Raw genomic sequence first — 20,814 nt, 5'->3', positions numbered from 1 at the left:
GAATTGATCCATGAAGGTTGAGAGGGGAGGAGGGGTGGACCTGGCAGATCCGTCAGCCTCCCTCTCCATCCGGCCAACTCGCTCAGCGCATCCTTGCTATTGCCGCCCGAGCCACTACATAGCCGCACCACCTCACTTCGCCCAAGATGTCGCGCCGCCGTCTCGCTCTGCCCGAGCGGCTGCACTGCCATGCCCCATGGCCTGGTGCCTCTCTTAGTCCAAAAAGCTACTTTGCCGTGCCACATAACTGTCGCGCCTCGCTTGGGCCGCCACGCACGCTGCCATGGTGCCTGTCTGCGTGGTATCCTAACCCAATGGGGAGAGGCAGCACCCCACTCTAGCCCCTGCGCTAATAGAGGAGCAATGGCCCCCGCCTCGGCTCCATGCCGCCGCACCCCCGCCCTAACCTCGGTCTAATAGCACTATGTGTGAGTGCATCAATTGAGACAGAGGAGAGATATAGGCGTGCGGGTGTGGGGGGGGGGCGTGGGGGTGGGGGGGTTTGAGAGAGGGAGAGGGAGAGAGCGCGCGCAAGGGATGATGGGAGATAGGGAGAAGAGGTAGAGCCATAGAGGAGCGAGTGGACTCGGATTGATTTCGTTAAAGTTTGAGGGTCTTGTTGCAAAATCGATAGCGAAATGACAAACAAAGAAGCATCTGGAATGTTTGAAGTAGGAGAGATATGAAGATGTTTCAAGCCAAATGGTAAACAAAGAGAAAAGTTCAATTTTGTTTAGCCCCAACATCCCATAATGGAGCAGGGATCAAATTCTCTCTGAGCTGAAGATTACTTAATTGGCATGGGTTACCCGTTTATATTGGTAATCCAAGAAACACGTGTTCAATAAATAGAGAGTGTGGATCCAAATTCAGTGTTGGCAAAAAAAAAATGCTCTCCAAAGCAAGGAAGAAAATTACGATAAAGACAGTAGCACAAGCAATCCCCACATATATCATTTGACCAAGAAACTATGTGAAGAAATATCATACATGATTGGTCGCTAGTGGTGGAGCCAACAAGAAAAGACAAAATAAATAAGATTCATTAGGTGTGCTGGGAGATGCTAACCAGATCCAAAGTAAGGGCGACTTGGGTTTTCAAGACCTACACATTTTCAATTTAGCCATGCTGGCCAGTCAAGCATGCCAGGTTCTCTTGTTCCTTGACACACTTTGCGCACAGGTGCGGAGGGTTAAGTATTTTCCTTGTAAGACTATCCTAGAGGCAAAAACGAGAGATGATATTTCGTATACTTGGCGCAGCATTCTTAAAGAGTAAAATTGCTAAAAGAATGGATCATCTTGAGAATTGGAGATGGCAAGTTAGTTAATATTTAGAAGTGATCTGTGGACCCCGAGGAATAATACTTGTCAGGTGCTGACAGTGTTAACACCAAGACAAGGATCAATCCTCCTGATCTTGTAAATCCTATAACTAGCAGCTAGGATGAGCAATAGGTTAGGGATGTCTTTTGGGAGGAAGATGAAAAATATATTTTATCAATACCTTTGTTTGATATGTAGGATTTTCCAGCATGTCATCATCATCCAAAGGGCTCGTTTTCAGTGAAATCAGCCTATGCCCTGGGAGTTAAGTTACGTGATAATGAAAATGGGTCCGATGGTTCAACCTCCTCTACTGCTGCTAGTACATTTATCTGGAAGAGGATCAGGAAGCTAAATGTTTGCCAATAAAGTGAAAGTTTTGGTTTATCAATTTGCTCATAATTCCTTGCAGGTCAAAACAAACATTGCGATGCGCGGAATCAAGCTTGGACACTCTTATGTCCAATGCGCAACAGGTTTGGTGAGGACATGGGCATCTTCCTTTTAAATGCAAAGACATGCGCCGATGCTAGTTGCTGCTGGATATGGAGGGATTAAGAGTGAGCTTACTATCAGAGAATTCTGCTAAAGGAATGCTTGAGAAAATATGGGAAATTAAGAGTGAATTACAACAGAAGATCATTTTACTACTAGGTGCTGGTGATCTATGCGCAATAAGGTGAATGCTGGGGGGAAGAAGGAGAAGTGCCCAAAATGTGGTCAATGATGTCCTCTACCACATAAATGTTTGAAATCTTACTCATTCAAATAAGGCTGCTGTTGGCGAATCTACTAGCAATTAAGATGGAGAGAGAGCCACCAGGATGTTTTCATAAAACAAATTGTGATGGGGCTTTCATCCCAGAAACTTGTAAGGGCCCGTTCGTTTACTTGGGAGCGGGTGCCTGGAACGGTTCCAGCTGGAATGGCAAGTTTATTTTATAGTAGCAAATGATCATCAGCTGGATTAATTCCGCACCACGACCGGCCCGGGATGGAGGTAACCGAACGGGGCCTAAGGAGGAATGCAGGTCAGGTGGCTGGTTCAGCAGAATTTTTATATTAGCACGCTTGACAGGAATTGAGCATGCAACAGGTTTGGGTACACACAGGATCACCGTGGAGACTGATGCTGCAACCGTGATGGGATATTAGAACGAGATTTTTGTATGGTTTTTTCTGTCAGCTCTGTCTCCCACTGCTCATGGGTTTGTAATTCTGTAGCAATACTTTAGCTGCCATAGGTTTAAGTTGCGAGTCTGAACCTTGGTTGTGGCAAGAATTTATACCTGAATATGTATCTTATCTTATGTATCTGTACTAGTGTCCAGGGAGTTGTTGATGGTCTGGATAAATCTTTTCCAACATTTGGATTTTAGGTTTGGGAAAAGAAGGGGCTCTGGATAGGAATACGATGGACTCATATCGCACCATCCATATCTCAGGTAGAGAGGGGTGGGATATGATGGGGTGTTTGGGTTATAGTGTCTAAAATTCTAAAATTAACCTCGTATCAAATGAACTCATGCACATTAGAAAAGGGCACTTTAGTCATTTCCCAAATCCAATCCCTAACATCTAAACATGGGAATGTGATAAATTTTCAGTAGTATTTTCCAATTCTATAACCCACATAATCATAACATAATGTTATAGCCCTATCCCTTTCCACCCTGCATCCAAACGCCTAGTGGAAGTTTTTTCCATCTGGGGAAAAAAACACCCTTCAAAAAAAATCTGAAAAAAAAACCCGGCTGGACGCATACGAAGCGACCCTCCGGGGCGGCGGCGGCGGCTGCCTTGCCGGATTGTGATCCCTCCCGACTCCTGAAGCAAGCGCGCTGATGCCAGCTCTTCCCACTCTCCCCTTCCCCCGCCGCCTATCCGACGCCCGACGGCGCGGCCGCCTGTACCTTTTCCTCATCGTCCTTGTCGCCGTCTCCGCCGCCGCAGCCCTCGCCTACCTCTCCTTCCCCTCCGCCGCGCCGACACCGCCCCCGGCAGCGTCTTCCACTGTGCGGGCCGATGCTGATTGCTGCAGGGGTATCCAGGGCCTCGAGCTCTGGGGTCCGGCGGTCAAGTGGGGCTCTAACCACCGCCTGCCCTCCGCCGCCGCCTGCTGCGCCTCCTGCAAGGCGATGTGCCCCCACGCCGAGGACGGCGCCTGCCGCTGCAACTCGTGGGTCTTCTGCGGGGACGAACGCAGATGCAAGGACAGGCTCGGGGAGGTCAGTCCATCCGTCTCAAACTCTCAGTCCCCCTTCTTCATCTACCCATCTGTCCTAGATTTATTCGTCTTCCCAGTTGTGCAAGGTGCATTGTTTTTTCCAAGATTATCGATCTAGTACTTACAGTATATTTGTTTGCTTTCAGTTCCACCACCGATCCTTCAAAAGCCTTTCATTTCTTTCCTTCTGTATACCAAAAATATGGGAATTCCACCTTTATATCTATCTATATAATTGGATTCATTAGCATCTTTACCGCGCACTTGAAATGCAGTGCTGGCTGAAGAAACAAAAGGACGTGATGGCTCCTGCTGTTATTGCAAGGGGGGAGGACGTCATGTGGACTTCTGGTCTCGTCTTTGGAAAAGGAGAGGTTGGTTTCGTGCAATCTCGTTCAGTTCAGTTAACTAGTTGGTAATTCAATTTTTGAGGATTTTGAGGAATGTTCTTTGAGCTACCTGGACATGTTTAATTTCCCAGTTACATAGGCTAACTTCTTCAGTTCAGTTGTTCCATTTTAACATAGAAACCATTGATCAGTCTGCCCATAATATGTCTTGAGATTTTCTTGGCTCCTCGTGCGGTGTATCTACTGTAGATACAGAATGTGTTATAAGCTATTCTTGCTGCAGCTGTATGCTTGTTGGCATATGCTTCAAAAGAAAAAGAGAAAAGGGAGTTCTTTGTTCACTAAGGAAATAAATATTTCAGTCTAGCCATTTTGTTATGATATTAGCTGGCATGAGTCTCGGGATTAACGGAAGGATTTATTTTACTGCAGGGAATTGTGGGGCTTGAAACAAATTTTGGGACACTTCATATTCAAGTAAGCGTCCTTTGTCTCTATATGCCAAAGCGTGGTAAAACTTATCAGAGTGTTTTTTGTTTGTTATTTGACCTTCTCAGTTTTTCTTTAGAAGACATAAGATGGGGTTATTGAGAAAGTAAAAAACTACAGTTCCATGAACTATATCAATTGTCTAGAGGGTGGCATGGCTGGGCTGGCCAGCTAGCTAAAAGTAGTAGATTTGTGAATTTAACTTGCTGAGGTGAAGGCTGAGCACATGTTTATTGTAAGAACCGTCCAATTTATTACCATTTTAAGCGAACCGCCGGTCATTATCAATAAAATGAGAGCTAACACGCGCCCGCTCGAGAGCGTGCCACGTGTTAACCCACATCTAAAGGCAAAACAACCGACACATCGTTCGCCAAAATTAATATCAAGTCAGGTAGTTTCGGTATGTGCTCCACCATATGTCCAAAATCATGCATACCCCGTTTACAATTACATACTTTGCTGCTGAACCACAAAGAGCAATTTTAAGCAATTTTAAGCATTTCAAAGGTTCGACAATTAAATATTACAAGTTCAACATAGGAGGGTTCAAATCTGAAATTAGAGGTTCAACAACAACTTACAAGCCTTGGGCTCACAAATAGCATTAAAAGGAACATGAATCTTAAAGTTTAGTGTTTAAATTCATCATTTTAAATCTAGTATTTGAATCAAATTTTTGAGGGCACAGTTGCTTAACAAAAATTAAACTTGCTTCACAACATTCACACGAAGAAAGCAAGAAAATAAATAAAATCATTCAAATTCATGCATAAATGATGCTCCATTATGCTCATGATGCTACTAGTTACATGTTAAACATGGTTTTAAACTTTGGGTTGTGACAAGTCTTCCCCCTTAAGAAAATCTTGTCCCGAGATTTGGTAGATATGAAGTGATAAAGCTCCGAGTGTACTGAGGCCATATTCACCTAGACAAGATAAACATCTAAGGGATGATGTCCCAAGGCATGGGGGTGGGGGTGTGGAGTGGTAGGACATTCCTAGTGTTTCTTTGATGGTGATTATGTACACATATAAGATATCTAGAAAGGTTAATGAAATAAATTTCATTAAGAAAGCGGGGTGCGGTAGAGAAAGAGCTTACTTATTGGAGAAGGAGATCGGGGTATTCTTGGCGCAAACGATCTTCACGTTCCCATGTGGCTTCATCCTCGGAGTGATTACTCCATTGGACTTTTACAAACTTCACCATACTACGTTTCACTTTCCTTTCGTCGTGATCAAGAATGGCTTTGAGATGCTCCTTGTAGGTAAGGCCCGGTTGAAGATCAAGTGTCTCTAAGTTGGCGGCGTCGGTTGGAACACAAAGACACTTCTTTAATTGAGATATATGAAAAACATTGTGAATGGCGGAGAGTGATTGAGGAAGATCCAATTGATAAGCCACTACTCCAACTCTCTTGGTAATTCGAAAGGGTCCCTCATAACGAGGTGCTAACTTTCCCCTTACTTGGAAATGACGAGTTCCCTTGAAAGGAGAGACCTTGAGATAGACATGATCGCCCACCTTGAAATGGAGTTCACGGCGGCGATGATCGGCACAGGTCTTTTGATGAGATTGAGCAATGCGAAGATTTTCACGAATAATCTTGACTTGGTCCTCGGCATCTTTCACCAAATCCAGGCCAAAGAAAGATCTTTCTCCGGATTCGGACCAATTGATAGGAGTCCTACACCGTCGTCCATAGAGGCCTTCAAAGGGAGACATTTTGATACCTGCTTGATAACTATTATTGTAGGAGAACTCCACGAATGGCAAGCAAGTGACCCATTTCTTCTTATAGGTAAGAACACAAGCTCGTAGCATATCTTCTAGGATTTGATTGACCCTCTCGGTTTGACCGTCTCGGTTTGACCGTCGGTTTGAGGATGATAAGCGGTGCTACAGGTGAGGTCGGTTCCCATGGCTTCATGAAAGCTTTTCCAAAAATGGGCAACGAATTGAGGACCACGATCAGAGACAATAGTTTTAGGAACACCATGAAGGCATACAATGCGAGTAAGATACAACTCCACATATTGCTTGGTTCGGTAAGTAGTCTTGACCGGAAGAAAGTGAGCTGATTTGGTTAAACGGTCAACGATTACCCAAATGGAATCATACCCTTGAGAAGACCTTGGCAAACCGGTGATAAAATCCATTCCAATATTTTCCCACTTCCATGATGGAATAGGTAAAGGTTGAAGAGTACCAGCTGGATTGAGATGTTCGGCCTTAACCCTTTGGCAAACATCACACTCGGCGACATACCGAGCGATTTCCCGCTTCATGCGAGTCCACCAAAACCTTTGCTTGAGATCTTGAAACATTTTGGTACTACTCGGATGAATAGAGAATTGAGAACTACGGGCTTCATCGAGAATGAGGCGCCTTAGGTTGTGATCCTTGGGCACCACAATACGCTTCCCAAAGAATAGAACCCCTTGATCATCAATAGAGAAACATTGAGCTTTGCCCTCCTTCATCAAAGCACGAATTTGGGCCATACCCTTATTATTCTTTTGAGCTTCCTTAATTTGATTGTGGAGATCGGACTTAACCGTGAGAGTACCAAGATAGCCTTTTTTGCCCATTCCAATTCCAAGTTTCCGGAGTTCATCACAAAGAGTATGAAGAGGAGGTCCCATAGTCAAACAATTGCATTGGGCCTTTCGGCTTAGGGCGTCGGCAACGACATTTGCTTTTCCGGGATGACAGTGAACCTCAAGGTCATAGTCTTTGATTAGTTCAAGCCACCTACGTTGCCTCATGTTGAGATCGGATTGAGTGAAAATATATTTAGGGTTTAGGGTTGACAGTGTAGATGTTGCAATGATTACCAAGAAGATAGTGGCGCCATATCTTTAGAGCATGGACAACGGCTGCAAGCTCCAAATCATGGGTAGGATAATTTTCTTCATGCCGCTTGAGTTGACGAGAGGCATAGGCCACCACTTGGCCTTCTTGCATAAGAACACAACCGAGACCGATGCGAGAGGCATCGCAATAAACATCAAAGCTCTTGTGAATATTCAGTTGAGCGAGAACGGGAGCGGTAGTGAGACGATCTTTCAGAGTTTGGAAGACTTCCTCACAAGCTTGGGACCATTCGTTTGACCCCATTCTTCAACAACTCGGTCATAGGCTTGGCAATTTTAGAAAAATTCTCTATGAACCGGCGGTAGTATCCCGCAAGTCCAAGAAAACTCTAGATTTCGGTGACACTTAAAGGTTGCTTCCATTCGAGAACATCTTGCACTTTGCTAGGATCTACGGCAACACCATCCTTAGAGAGAATATGACCAAGAAAAGATACTTTTCAAGCCAAAACTCACACTTGCTAAACTTGGCATCAAGGCGATGCTCTCTAAGCTTTTGTAGGACAATATGGATATGACGAGCATGATCTTCTTGAGTCTTCGAATAGATAAGAATATCATCAATGAAGATAACCACAAAGACATCAAGCTCCTCCATGAAGATACTATTCATCAAATACATGAAGTAAGCCGGTGCATTGGTGAGGCCGAAGGACATGACGGTGAATTCATAGAGACCATATCGAGTAGAGAAGGCCATTTTTGGAATATCTTTTTTGCGAATCTTGATTTGATGATAACCTAACCTTAGATCAATCTTGGAGAGATAACGAGCTCCCGAAATTTGATCAAACAAGATATCAATACGAGGAAGAGGATATTTGTTCTTGATGGTGACCTCATTCAACGGACGGTAATCAACACACATCCGCAAACTATCATCTTTCTTCTTCACAAAGAGAGCCTGGCATCCCCAAGGAGAGGAGCTCGGGCGAATCAAACCTTTATCCAATAGAATCTTGATTTGTTCCTTCAATTCCTTCAACTCATTAGGGGGCATACGATAAGGACGTTTGGAGATAGGAGCCGTCTCGGGCATGAGCTCAATGACAAACTCCACCTCACGATCGGGGAGGCATGCCCGGTAATTCTTTCGGAAAGACATCCGGAAACTCGCAAACCACGGGAATATTTTCCAATGCCGTGGCTTCGGTACTCGTCAAAGCATAGAGACAAACTTCCTTCTTGACGAGAGAGAGTAGAATCCTATTCCCGGAGGGGTGCAAGAGATCGATGGTGCGTGGCCCACATTTGATAACCCCATCATGTTTACCTAACCAATTCATTCCAAGGTTACATCTAAACCTAACTTATCTAGGATGAGAAGGTTAGCTTGAAAGGTAGCTCCCTCAATGAGAATTGGAACCTTATCTATAGAATGTTTAGAGATGATTTCCCCACCCGGTGAATCTATATTGTATGGTAGTTGTAGGGTTTGCATTTGAAGTTTACTATGCAACATGAACTTCTTGTTGATGAATGAAAGAGTTGCTCCGGAATCAAAAAGAACAATGGCGGGATGGAATTTATGAGAAGCGTACCCATGAGCACTTCGGCATCCTCCGGAATTTCTTCCGTGGTGGTGTAGTTGATGCGGCCACGCTTAGGAGCTTTTTGTGGCTTGGCTCCTTGATGTGGTGCTTGAGGTGGAGGGTTGTTGGGCCTAGGTGCATTGGAGGCATCACCTTGTCTTGGAGAGGCGCAATTCTTGGATATGTTGCAATTGTAGCATGGACCTCTTGCGGCACCACTTGGGTTGTTCCAGTAGGCATTGGCCGGCCTTGGAGCTTGTCCTTGAGGAGGTTGAAGGTGGCGTACGACCCACATAGGGCGTGGAGGTTGAGCACCCGGCGCACGAGGTGGAGGTGGAGGTGGCCCCACACGTGGGCGTGAGGAGCTACCACCCGCCGAAGTAGGAGCGGGGCGCTTGTTTTTGGCTTCAAGCTTCTTCATCTTATGCTCGGCTTGGATAGCAATATTCACCGAGTCATTGAAGTCATTAAACTTGGTGGTAGAGAGCTTGTCTTGCAATTCCTTCGAGAGACCATCATAAAACCGCTCTCGCTTCTTGGCATCGGTGGCCACTTCTTCTGTTGCATATTGGGAGAGAGTATTGAAGACATTGACATATGTCATTACATCACGATGACCTTGAGTGAGATTGAGAACTCCTTCTTCTTGATGTCCATAATGCCCTTGGGGATGTGGAAGGAGCGAAATGCCGTCCGAAACTCCTGCCACGTGAAGCGGTAATTTTCGGGCCGTGAAACCCTCAAATTCTGCCACCAAGCCCTAGGGGCATCATGAAGTTGATGAGCGGCAAAGAGAACCTTCTCATGTTGCTCACATTGAATAAGACCAAGCTTCTCTTCAATTGCATTAAGCCAAAAATCTGCATCAAGAGGATCCTTGGAGTCACGAAAGATGGGTGGCTTGGTGCAGAAGAATTCCCCAAACTTGTTAACTTGAGGCTCTTCCCTAGAAGCTTGATTACCGGCATTGCCCATGTTGCCCAAGGAGTTGAGTTTGTTGGGCAAGCACGTCCGCGAGAGTGGGGTGGATGGGAGGGTTGGGAATGTCGTTGTTATTGTTATTATTGTTCCCACCCGAGCTATTCGCACGGTTTGTTCCGGTTCCCGAACTCAAATTCATCCTAGCAGGAATTAAAATAGGTTAGCGATCGAGGGTGAGAAAGGAATGATATTCAAGAGAAACGGCGGGAGGATAACACATAGGTCAAGATATACACGATTGATATTTGACCAACGTTCTATAGAAGAAAAGACATATCCGGTCCACTACAGACACAAGGTTGAAAAGTGCAAAATTGGGACAGCAACATATCATGTTTATTAGTTGCAGATTTGGAGACCAGAAGAGTTAGAAAATTGTCACAAATATACTCCAACAAGTATTATATGTGTATGAGTGCATGCATGCGAGGTATGAGTGCAATATGTCGTCTCCTCACATCGTTTCACACAACAATATAAGCTTCACAATAAAGAAAATTCAGCAAGCATGCAAAAAAATAAAAATAAAACGAGATTAACTTGCACAAATAAAACTACAACTTAGAACATTAAGCATAACAATAACGACGAGACCGATTTAAATTAACCCACAAGCATTCAGCAAGTTTAACCAACACACAATGAGCACGTCTTAACGTCTTCACGCTTACTTTCTCCTGATACAACCACATTTCCCGAAGTGCTACGACCCTCCTGATAATGGGCAACTCCCCCTTTTACAAAACTGTAGATAACTCAAGGGTCGAAAAGCTCCGGGGCTCCCAAAAGAGACTCGCGGGTGGCGGGCATAACATGGAACCGGCGCATGTGCAACCCCATCGAAATGGGATTGTACGTTTGCCTTGCCTCGGCCCATGCACCCACCATGTGCCGAAAACGATGAGGAGGCGCTTCCTCTTGGGGGGTGTATTGAGGCAACTCATCAATCACCTTCTTTGGCACCTTCCTCATCCTTGTGTATAGCTCCACTCGGACTTGAAGATTGTAAAGGCGCCTTCTTGTCTCCTCCAACTCCCAAAGCAAGCTCTGATGCGCCCACTCATGAGCGGAAGTGGTTTCCGCCATGCACCTCTCCAAAGTCAATAGCCCCACCGGTGGTGAGACGCAACATCCAAAGGACTCCTCGGGCCCTTTCTCCGGAAGGTAGGTGAAGGGATCCTCCCAAAGCTCCTGGTGCTCATAGCGGAGTCGAGTGATGGCCTCCAATGCCACCTCTTGGATGGCCATCTCCGGCGAGGTACCTCTTGCTTGGAAGTCGTAGGTCTCCGATCCAACCACCATCCTTGCTTCAAGGTGAAGCGTCGCCACGTAGTCGACCATGCCAACTCCATAGCCACGAGCATAGACCGCATACTCGGGCTGGAAGGTGTAGTGCGCCTGCCTCAACATCTCATTGAGGAGCGTCGGGAATCCAACTGTCTCCGGAGCGTGGGTCGCCATAATCAAAGCCATCTATTTGTGAAGACAAGAGGGGTTATGCACATTTTATTAAACAAATGAAGCAATAGAAAATAGCTCTAAGACAAAGGAAGAAGGTTAGCAATTAATCCTTAGATTCAACTTTTAGCAAGAAATAAATATTAGTGCAAGTACTCAATTTTTATTTCGCTTTCAACCCACTAAGCAAAATTTTAGGTTCACTTCATGAAACCACGGCTCTGATACCCGTTGTAAGAACCGCCCAATTTGACACCATTTTAAGCGAACCGCCGATCATTATCAATAAGATGAGAGCTAACACGTGCCCGTCCGAGAGCGTGCCACGTGTTAACCCTCATCTAAAGGCATGAACAACCGACACGTCGTTCGCCAAAAATAATATTAAATCCGGTAGTCCCGGTATGTGCTCCACCATATGCCCAAGATCATGCATACACACATATCGATTACAATAACATACTTTGCCGATGAACCACAAAGAGCAATTTTAAGCATTTCAAAGATTCAACAATTAAACATTACAAGTTCAACATAGGAGGGATCAAATCTGAAATTAGAGGTTCAACAACAACTTGGCACAAATAGCATTAAAAGGAACATGAATCTTAAAGTTTAGTGTTTAACATGCTATCCTAAAAGAAACAGTTGCACAGCGGATAAACTTGATGAAACGCGATTAACTAATGGAGTCTTGCTCAAGGACAACAACGAGGCCACAACGACCTACTCCCCCACACCGGGATTGGCGGGGTAGAAGTGGCCAAACACAACTTCCGGCTCACCTGCAACTTAGTTTAACAAAGGTACTCGCAACACTTACACAATTTAATAACCAAGGAGTACGCAAATAAGGGCTCAACAAGATAAAGGCCTTTAGAGTTAAGTAAGTTTGCACAAGCATGAGCTCTTTAATCCAACATCTAACCCAATATCTAGCTCCCTAGCAATTTAATTAACTTGCCCAACCCACACAACAATTTTAGTTGCTCAAATTACTAAACAATTAAAGTAACAAAAGGTGACATGAGCTATAACCAAGCATAAACGATACTTCTACGAAGAATTTATTGGATATTGAGCTTGCTCATAACCGAGAGCGCGGCAATTCAAATTGATTATTTAATCTTGCAAGGGTGTACTTTTTTACCCACACGACACAAGCACCATGCGGCTCATCCAACCGATCACGTTGGGTAAGAGGATACTCGCGTCAACCTTTTCCAACAAGTCTTCGCCATTGAAAAATCACGCCTAACTTGCGGGGACACCCCTAAGCCTGTCTACAAAGTTCTATGGCCACACATCTAGGATTGAGCCTTAATGGTTAAAACATAGAAGGTACTCGGCTTATCCATACCATGATTGGATACGTGGTAGTACGTTAAGTTGCTCAAAACCGAGGTCATCCACCGATGGTCCTTAAATGATTCAAGCGGACTATGCTCCCGAGACTCCTTTCTCTAGGCCCTACATTCCGCCCAAACCACGAAACACTTTTCCAACTAGACCGCTCCGATCCATCCAACATTTCCAAAACCGGACAAGTGCGATCAAGGTAACCAAGTCATGTAGTGAGTGTAGTGTGATCCTATTGCCAAAATTTCCTTACAAGATATAGACTAACTCTAAGCATGGCTAAACATCTAATCAATTAATTAGTTACTAACTACAAGTGGCAAGGACATGGATATATAAAACAAGGAAGGTTAATGCAAGAAAGTAGGATCAACGATACAATAGATGAACATATAGCATAACCATATATACCCAAGTGAGATAACTAAATTAAATCAAATTAAGCGGGTCAAGGAACATGCTTAGCTACTTGTCTTGGTTTTCTTCCAGCTAAACAACGAACTCAACTCTGGGCTCGGGTTCAACGGTCTCGGTGGGCTTAGCGGGCTCGTTCTCTGGCGTTTCGGTCACTACAATGTATGAATGAGATGCATGCATTAGCATGATGCCGTGATGTTAATATGATATGACATGAAATGAGGAATGGATGGCATACATAAACAAGAAAAGCAACGCGAACGCTAGCGACAAGATCTTGCTTAGAACAAGCTGCACCATTTGATACCACATTTCACAAGGAGTCTAACAAAATTTAGTTTGGCATTTTTAGAGCATCAGATCATTTCTTAAGTAATTAACTTACTTTCACAAGGACAAAGCATAACTAATTTTTACAGAACATTAACATGCAAAGCAACATTTTTGCTGAGTAGATCTACAACACATGAATCCAACAAAACAAGTGTCATAATTTTTGCTGACCTACACAATTTTCTATGGATTTTACAAGTTGACAGCTTTATGAAAAACAAAAACATGAGAGAAACGCTAAGAGCACCCGGATCCGGCGCTCCCAGGCGCCGACAGGTGGGCTCAGGAGGCCAGGCGGACCCGGGCCAAGTCAAGGCCGGCCGCGGGCCTTGACCTGTGGTAGGGGCACGGCCCGCGCGCACGCGCGCAGCGCGATATCGCGGTGGCATGACGCGGCAGCCGGCGGGGGAACGCGTCTAGGGAGGTGAGCTGGATAGGGATGGCGCGCGCACGGGGACTTGGGCGTGATGGAAAAGCTCACCCGCAGCACTAATGGGCGGAACGACGCGGCGAGCGGCGGCGGCAGGCGGAGGCCGGCTTCGAGGGGGATCTGCAGGGGAGGAAGGCGGCCGGTGAAGGCCAAAATCGGACGTGGAGGGGGAGGTGGTGCTGTGCGTGCGAGGAATCGTAGGGAGGCTCATCGGAGGCGGCGAATCGCGGCGGCCGACAGAGGGGAAGAAGGAGATGGCAGCGGCAATGGAGGAGGGCCAGGGTTTTAGGGGAGAGGAGCCGGCGTAGGGATTAATGGAAGTAAGGCGTGCGGCCGGGCGGAGGACTTGCATTCCCGCGGCCACGCTAGCCCAGCTAGCGGCCGACGGTGCGGCGCCGCCGCCCGGACTGGCCAAAGGGCGAGCCATGAGGCGCGGAGAAGGTGGGGGCCGTGGCTGACGGGTGGGCCCGGGGTGGATGGAAAAAAAGAAAAACAGTGGTTCAACTTCAAAATTCAAAAACTAGGACTTCCCGGGCTCCAAAAATCACCAAAATTTTTGGAGCAAGATCAAATCACCAAGATCACACTGCAACAACAAGAACTCAAAAAGCTATTATAGATTGCTCACAGAAATTCAAACACGACAGCAGTTTTCAAAACTTCCAAGGATTTTATGGCTCGGGTTAATTATCAAGAAATTGAGCAAAAATGTTTTAAATTCATCATTTTAAATCTAGTATTTGAATCAAGTTTTTGAGGGCACAGTTACTTAACAAAAATTAAACTTGCTTTACAACATTCACACAAACAAAGCAAGAAAATAAATAGAATGATTCAAATTCATGCATAAATGATGCTCCATTATGATTAAATGATGCTCATGATGCTACTAGTTACATGTTAAACATGGTTTTAAACTTTGGGTTGTGACATTTATCGCTCTATTTTCTTATTTTGGAAACAATTTCATACTAAGGCGGTTGCAAATAAATATCTGTCATTGGTGTGTTCTGGGATGGGATAGTATTGCGCTATTTCTACCTTCACGATTCCCATTGGATTTGAATTAAAGCTTATATTGTTTTGTGCTTTACCAGAAACAAATATTCCACAAGTGTGTTTTTCAGTGCAAACTGCTGATGTAAACTGTACTCTTCCTTCTATACTTGTTGCGCATACAGTTGCTGCCTGGTTGCGCACCGCGTTCTGTGGACTACTTCATCGAGCTCTTGGGCTTGCACAGTTGTGCTGGGTGCAGATTTTATCGCGCGGAAGGCCGAGAGAATGTCTGGGATGCAGAAGGCAATCATAAAAAAAATGTATGCCTTGTATGACATTTGGCCCGCTGCTAACTATTGATCCTGATGATTGATCTTTTCTGTACAATCATAGGCTGCATTTGGTCCCCCGTATGCATTGCTTCAAGGGACACTGGAGGTTGATGGTCTGCCTTTCAAGGACATAGCAAGAGAAGCATGCCCGGCGGTGAAAAGAGGGTCCATGGCCTGGGTTGGATCAGGGCCGGAGTTCCTGATCAGCTTAGCAAACCACGAGGAGTGGAAGGACGCCTACACTGTGTTTGGCCACGTGCTGCCCGAGGACATGGCGATTGCCGAGGAGATGGCACTGCTGCCAGCGAGCACGGACGTGTGGAGCAATGTAACGGTGAAGGTGCTGAGAGATCCTGTCTACCTCAAGGTGAAGAGGAGCAGCCATGCTAGTTCTGTCTAGGTGAGAGGCATATTTCCTCCATCAGGTGTTGGGGTAGATAGATGTGTTGCCAAAAGCTAAAGCAGATGATCACTTTATTACTGTGCATGCGAAGAAAGAAAGAAATGATTCTACACAAGGAAGAGAAAGCAGACTATACATTAGTACTGTAGAAGGAATCCGTTTTTTTAAAAAGAAAAAACAAAGCAGTGAGCATACTACTGTACTTGCTAAGTCTTGATGATGATGTCTGAATGTATGGGTGTGTTTGGTTGTTGTGGTTCGACTAGGTCTAGCCTGGCTAGAATGGGCGAATGGACTTTTGGAGTACTAGCTGCTGCGACGATGATCGTGGGCTCTCCGTTCGTTGACGAGTCGAGACGGCCCACGGCCCATTTGAGGACAAGTCCAGCATCACCATCGTGATCGGCTGGCTCATCGCCGTGGTCCGCGGAGGGAGGGAGAAGGCATATCGCGCGGTTTCGCAGGGCGGCGGCGGCGATGCTTGCGTTCGAGGAGCAGGTGGTGTCGGACCTGGTAGAGGACCCCAACGGCGGGCTGGTGGTCCTCTCCTCGGGCTTCCCGCTCGCCTCCCTCGCCGCCGCCCTCCTTCTCCAGCTACACCTGCACCCGCCCCCCGGCGACGCGACAGGCGGAGGATGCCTCCTCGTCCTCTCTGCCCCGGACCCCCTCAAGGCCCGGATCCGCCGCCGCCTCCAAGACAGGCTGCAGGTCCACGATGTACCCCCCGACCTCCCCGCCCAGCAGCGCGCCTCCCTTTATGCCTCTGGCGCCGCCCTCTTCCTCTCCCCCCGCGCTCTCGCCGCCGACCTCCTCACCTCCCGCCTCCACCCCTCCCACGTCCGGGCCCTCCTCCTCCTCTCCGCCCACCGCTCCTCCGATACCTCCTCTGACGCCTTCATCGCCCGCCTCCTCCGCCAACGCCGTCTTCTCCCCGTCTACGCCTTCTCTGACCGCCCCCACGCCATGGTCGCCGGCTTCTCCAAGGCCGAGCGTGCCATGAAGAGCCTCTACATCCGGCGTCTCCATCTCTGGCCCCGCTTCCACGTCCTCGCCGCCGCAGACCTGGAGCGCGCCCCGCCTGACGTGGTCGACGTCCGCGTCCCCATGACGCCTGCCATGAGGGGCATCCAAGCCGCCGTCCTCGCTGCCATGGACGCCTGCCTCAAGGAGCTCAGGCGCACCAACAAGGTGGACGTCGAGGACCTCACCGTTGACAAGGGCCTTTTCAAGTCCTTCGATGAGATCGTCAGGAGGCAGCTCGACCCCATCTGGCACACTCTCGGCAAGAAGACAAAGCAGCTTGTGGCGGACCTCAGGACGCTACGCAAGCTGCTCGATTACCTTGTCAGGTAGCTTATTTAATGTTTGTTCTTAGTACTCTTACGTGCTCTGATAAGAATTACAAAGTTCTAGTTCCAAAGGAAATCAGGCTCCCTCTTGATGTTCTTTGGCCAACGTGTAGGTATGATGCAGTTACATACTTGAAGTACCTTGACACGCTGAGAGTATCTGAAGGTGTTAGATCAGTTTGGATACTTGCTGACTCAAGCCACAAGATATTTGAGCTTGCAAAAAGGCGTGTTTACCAGGTTGTGAGAGCAGATGGTATGAGGGTTAGCACTGATAACAAGGGCACACCAACAAAGAAGATGAAATTGGTACACAATAGTACCGGTAAGGGAAAAGAAAATGGTAGTGTCTCTTAGTCCCTTCATTTGCATGAAAACGAGGGTCGATAGATGTTTTTTTGGGAAGAACTTTAGTGTTAACATATGGTCTGTTTACTGCAGAAAACGAGGGCTCCACTGCAGACAAGCACAACACTCAGAAGGTTATTGCTGATGTGGGCATTGTGTTGGATGAGGTTTTGGAGGAGGCGCCAAAATGGAAAGTGTTACGGGTCAGCGACTCAGTTTTTATTTATCAGTTTTCTTTCAGGCAACCTCCAGCACTAATTACTCGCTCATATATTACATAGGAACTGTCTGTTCCAATCTTTTTGGCAAGGGACATTGCAATTTTAACTTGGCACATCTACATTACACAAGAACTGTTATTTACAGCCTAGCTGCTAAAAACCTTTGTACTTTCTAAACTTGGGATATGTACCATGTATTGCTTTTGTTTCCAGCTATTGTTTGTTGTGCTAAATGTAAATATTAACTATGCTCTACTTTACTTGTTTTATTCTTCTAGCAGCTTCAACCCTAGCTATGGGATAGTACAACTATTCATCAGCGAGATGTTTATTTTTGGTTCTGTTCAATTGCTTTAGCTGATAGGTTTTTGTAGGAATTGTTGCAAGAGATAGCAGAAGAACAGATGAAGGGAGATCGTGAGAATGCACAAGATGAAGATGAAAGTGGCATAGTTTTAGTAACATGTAAAGATGAGCTCACATGCTTTCAGCTGCAAGAATGCATATCAAAAGACCCCCATAAGGTAGCAGTTCAGTCTTGAATGAAGGCAGCATCAATCTATAAATCACTACCCTATCTCTATTTCCATTTTAGCTGTGCACACATGTCTTTCTTCCATTCTAAATGCAAGTTTCTTTCTGAGTTTATGAAAAACAATAAATTCTTTGTACTGTTGACTTGTTTTCAATAAGGTTATGCGAGAAGAGTGGGAGAAGTATTTGCTTGGGAAAGCTGAGCTGCATGGATTACAGAAAAAGAACAAGAAAAAATCTGAGCAACCAAAAGGGTTTGGTGTCCTGGATGGGGAAGTTCAAATGGGGCCTAATGAGAGTGCAGGCCCCGTTAGCATTAGCAAGCTTGAAACTAATGCCTTACTTGCAGCTGCCTCTGAATTAAGAAATATAACTAAGGAAGCTGATGTCAAGGATGGTTCAAATGTCAGCTGCACTAAAAGGGAGTTGGTAAAGGGAAAAGCAAAGGGCAAATCAAAGAAAACCACTGAAAAGAGACGAGGCAGCAATAGAAAAAATAGAAATAACGAGGGAAATGACAACGACCAAGGTACTGCTGTGGAGGCGGAAGGCCAATTAGGCAAAACCGATGAACATGCCGATATCGATGCTTCTAAGGTGTCCACAGATGATGATTTCATGTTGGCCTCTACTTCTGGTGGTGCCTGTAATTATTCATCTGATTTTAGAGGTTTGGCAAATGGCAAGCCACTACCTCCTGTGCAATTTCATGCCCTAGACAGTGACCTGCACATACTTGATGTATGGAAGCCATCTATTATCATTGTTTACCATCCAGATATAACTTTTGTTAGAGAAATTGAAGTATACAAGGCAGAAAACCCATCAAGGAAGTTAAAAGTTTACTTTCTTTTTTATGAAGATTCTACCGAGGTGCAAAAATTTGAATCTAGCATTCGCCGAGAAAATGAAGCATTTGAATCTTTGATAAGACAGAAGTCCCTAATGATGATACCCGTTGATCAGGTGGTGTTTCACTCTGTCACTACACTTTTAATTTCAGTCTGACCTTAGCAACGTGGGTACTTTATGAACGATACTGCACACTGCTTAATCAAATTTCTTTTGCTCTTATTGATTAACGTACATGTGGGTTCATATGCTCTGAAATCCTGTACTTGTTTTAGCTCAATCAGCTAGGCATGGGCAAAATTGCTGCCTTAGCCTGGAGATGATTCCATATTTTTCTGACACAAAACACATCCATCTTACTTCTTTTCAGGATGGCCGTTGCATTGGACCAACTCTTGCAAATGAACCGGATCCTCTTTTGTGTCAGAACTCAATCACAAGAAAGGCAGGTGGTAAAAAGGCACCAGAGAAAGAGATGCAGGTGATACTTATGATCACTTTGTTCATGGGGAGACGGTATGCTGTGTTTTTAATTGCTATTGCTAATATTTGTATTGCTGCATTCTTCTAGGTTATTGTAGACATGAGAGAGTTCATGAGCAGTCTTCCCAATGTACTACACCAGAAAGGTATTCGTATAGTACCGGTAACCCTTGAAGTTGGTGACTATGTTCTTTCTCCTCTGATCTGTGTTGAACGAAAAAGTATCGCGGACTTGTTCCAAAGCTTTGCTTCTGGTCGTCTTTACAATCAGGTAGAGATCATGGCACGTTACTACAAGATCCCAGTTCTTCTCATAGAGTTCTCGCAAGATAAGAGCTTTTCCTTTCAGGTATCCCAACCCTCCTACCAGTGAAAAAAATGATGATATAGCTTCATGTGCTAACTGGCCTGCTCATTCTGTTTACAGTCTGCAAGTGAGATTGGGGATGATGTCTCTCCAACAAACATAATCTCGAAGCTTTCATTGCTAGTCCTGCATTTTCCTCGGCTTCGCATAGTCTGGTCACGCAGCTTGCATGCTACCGCGGAAATATTTGTATCACTTAAAACAAATCAGGATGAACCTGATGAGAAAAAGGCCATTAGAGTTGGCGTGCCATCTGAGGATGGGATTGTGGAGGACGATGTGAGGTAAGTTGCAACTTGTATGCAACCAGTAAGGGGGAATAGTAGCCCAAACGTTGCTAAAGCACATCAACAGCAAAATATGGCTAAACAAAGATATGTTTGTTTTTCTGGTCACCAGGGCTGAAAATTACAACACATCGGCCATTGAGTTCTTAAGAAGGCTTCCTGGGGTGACGGATTCGAATTATAGAGCAATCATGGATGGATGCAATAGCTTGGCCGAGCTGGCCCTGCTTCCAGTAGAAGAGCTGGCGGGGCTAGTGGGCAGTCAGAAAGGAGCACGGACGCTCAAGGAGTTTCTCGATGCGAAGTGCCCAACTATGCTGTAGCATGGCTGTTGATTGCATGAGCAATGGCATGTGACTGGCCAGAAAAAGATTAGAAGCTATGATCTGTTGCGATCTCCTGGGGGCCGCTATGGAAGTGGAAGCCGGTGGGGTGCACAATTGTTTGGCTGTGGGCTGGCAAGTGATGACTTTCATACAAGACCAGTACCCGCAGAGAAGCGTCGATGGCCGGGAGAAGGATGGGCGCTAGGAGCAAAAGGGCATTGAGAATAGGAAATCAGATGCTGGCTGAGAGGCAACTACGCATATTTCCCTGCATACGTCATGTGGTGTTGGACAATTCTTTGATGATTTAGTTGTCATGCTCAAGTGCCGATGCTGTTTGTTTTCTTTTTCTTTCTTTTTTTTTGGATCAGTTGTTGTACACTACAAATTCATAAGCTGTTTTTTCTATTTTGACGGCGAAATGCGCATAGTAATTATGCGGAACACAGCAGCAGGTCAGAGATTCGTGTGAACTGAGATCTCGTGGGCCAAAGCCCAAGGAAAAAGGCCGCAGGTTACGGGCCCAGAA

At 45.8% G+C, this 20,814-nt stretch overlaps 2 protein-coding genes across 7 annotated transcripts; both read left to right on the top strand.

Moving 5' to 3' along the window:
- The first annotated feature begins 3,031 nt into the window (after positions 1-3,031).
- Positions 3,032-15,720, top strand: LOC112874933. Its single transcript, XM_025938543.1, has 5 exons — positions 3,032-3,554; positions 3,829-3,927; positions 4,336-4,380; positions 14,966-15,103; positions 15,177-15,720. Exons 1-5 carry the CDS (start codon positions 3,171-3,173, stop codon positions 15,513-15,515), a joined length of 1,005 nt encoding a protein of 334 aa, XP_025794328.1. The 5' UTR covers positions 3,032-3,170; the 3' UTR covers positions 15,516-15,720.
- A 242-nt stretch (positions 15,721-15,962) lies between these two features.
- On the top strand, positions 15,963-20,640 carry LOC112874918 (DNA repair endonuclease UVH1). Of its 6 annotated transcripts, none has more exons than XM_025938513.1 (9): positions 15,963-16,867; positions 16,969-17,210; positions 17,309-17,418; positions 17,811-17,960; positions 18,130-18,936; positions 19,193-19,303; positions 19,394-19,451; positions 19,577-19,654; positions 19,733-19,917. In XM_025938513.1, exons 1-8 carry the CDS (start codon positions 15,996-15,998, stop codon positions 19,636-19,638), a joined length of 2,412 nt encoding a protein of 803 aa, XP_025794298.1. In that variant the 5' UTR covers positions 15,963-15,995; the 3' UTR covers positions 19,639-19,654; positions 19,733-19,917. The 6 variants fall into 6 exon arrangements, with proteins under 6 accessions (XP_025794298.1, XP_025794299.1, XP_025794294.1 ...); XM_025938509.1 differs by adding an exon at positions 20,072-20,640 and having other exon boundaries at positions 15,976-16,867; positions 19,394-19,654; positions 19,733-19,956; XM_025938510.1 differs by adding an exon at positions 20,072-20,640 and having other exon boundaries at positions 15,977-16,867; positions 16,981-17,210; positions 19,394-19,654; positions 19,733-19,956.
- The last annotated feature ends 174 nt before the right edge of the window (positions 20,641-20,814 follow it).

Source organism: Panicum hallii, chromosome 9 (assembly GCF_002211085.1).
Source record: "Panicum hallii strain FIL2 chromosome 9, PHallii_v3.1, whole genome shotgun sequence".
Lineage (NCBI taxonomy): Eukaryota > Viridiplantae > Streptophyta > Magnoliopsida > Poales > Poaceae > Panicum > Panicum hallii.
This window is presented reverse-complemented; position numbering and strand designations above follow the sequence as displayed.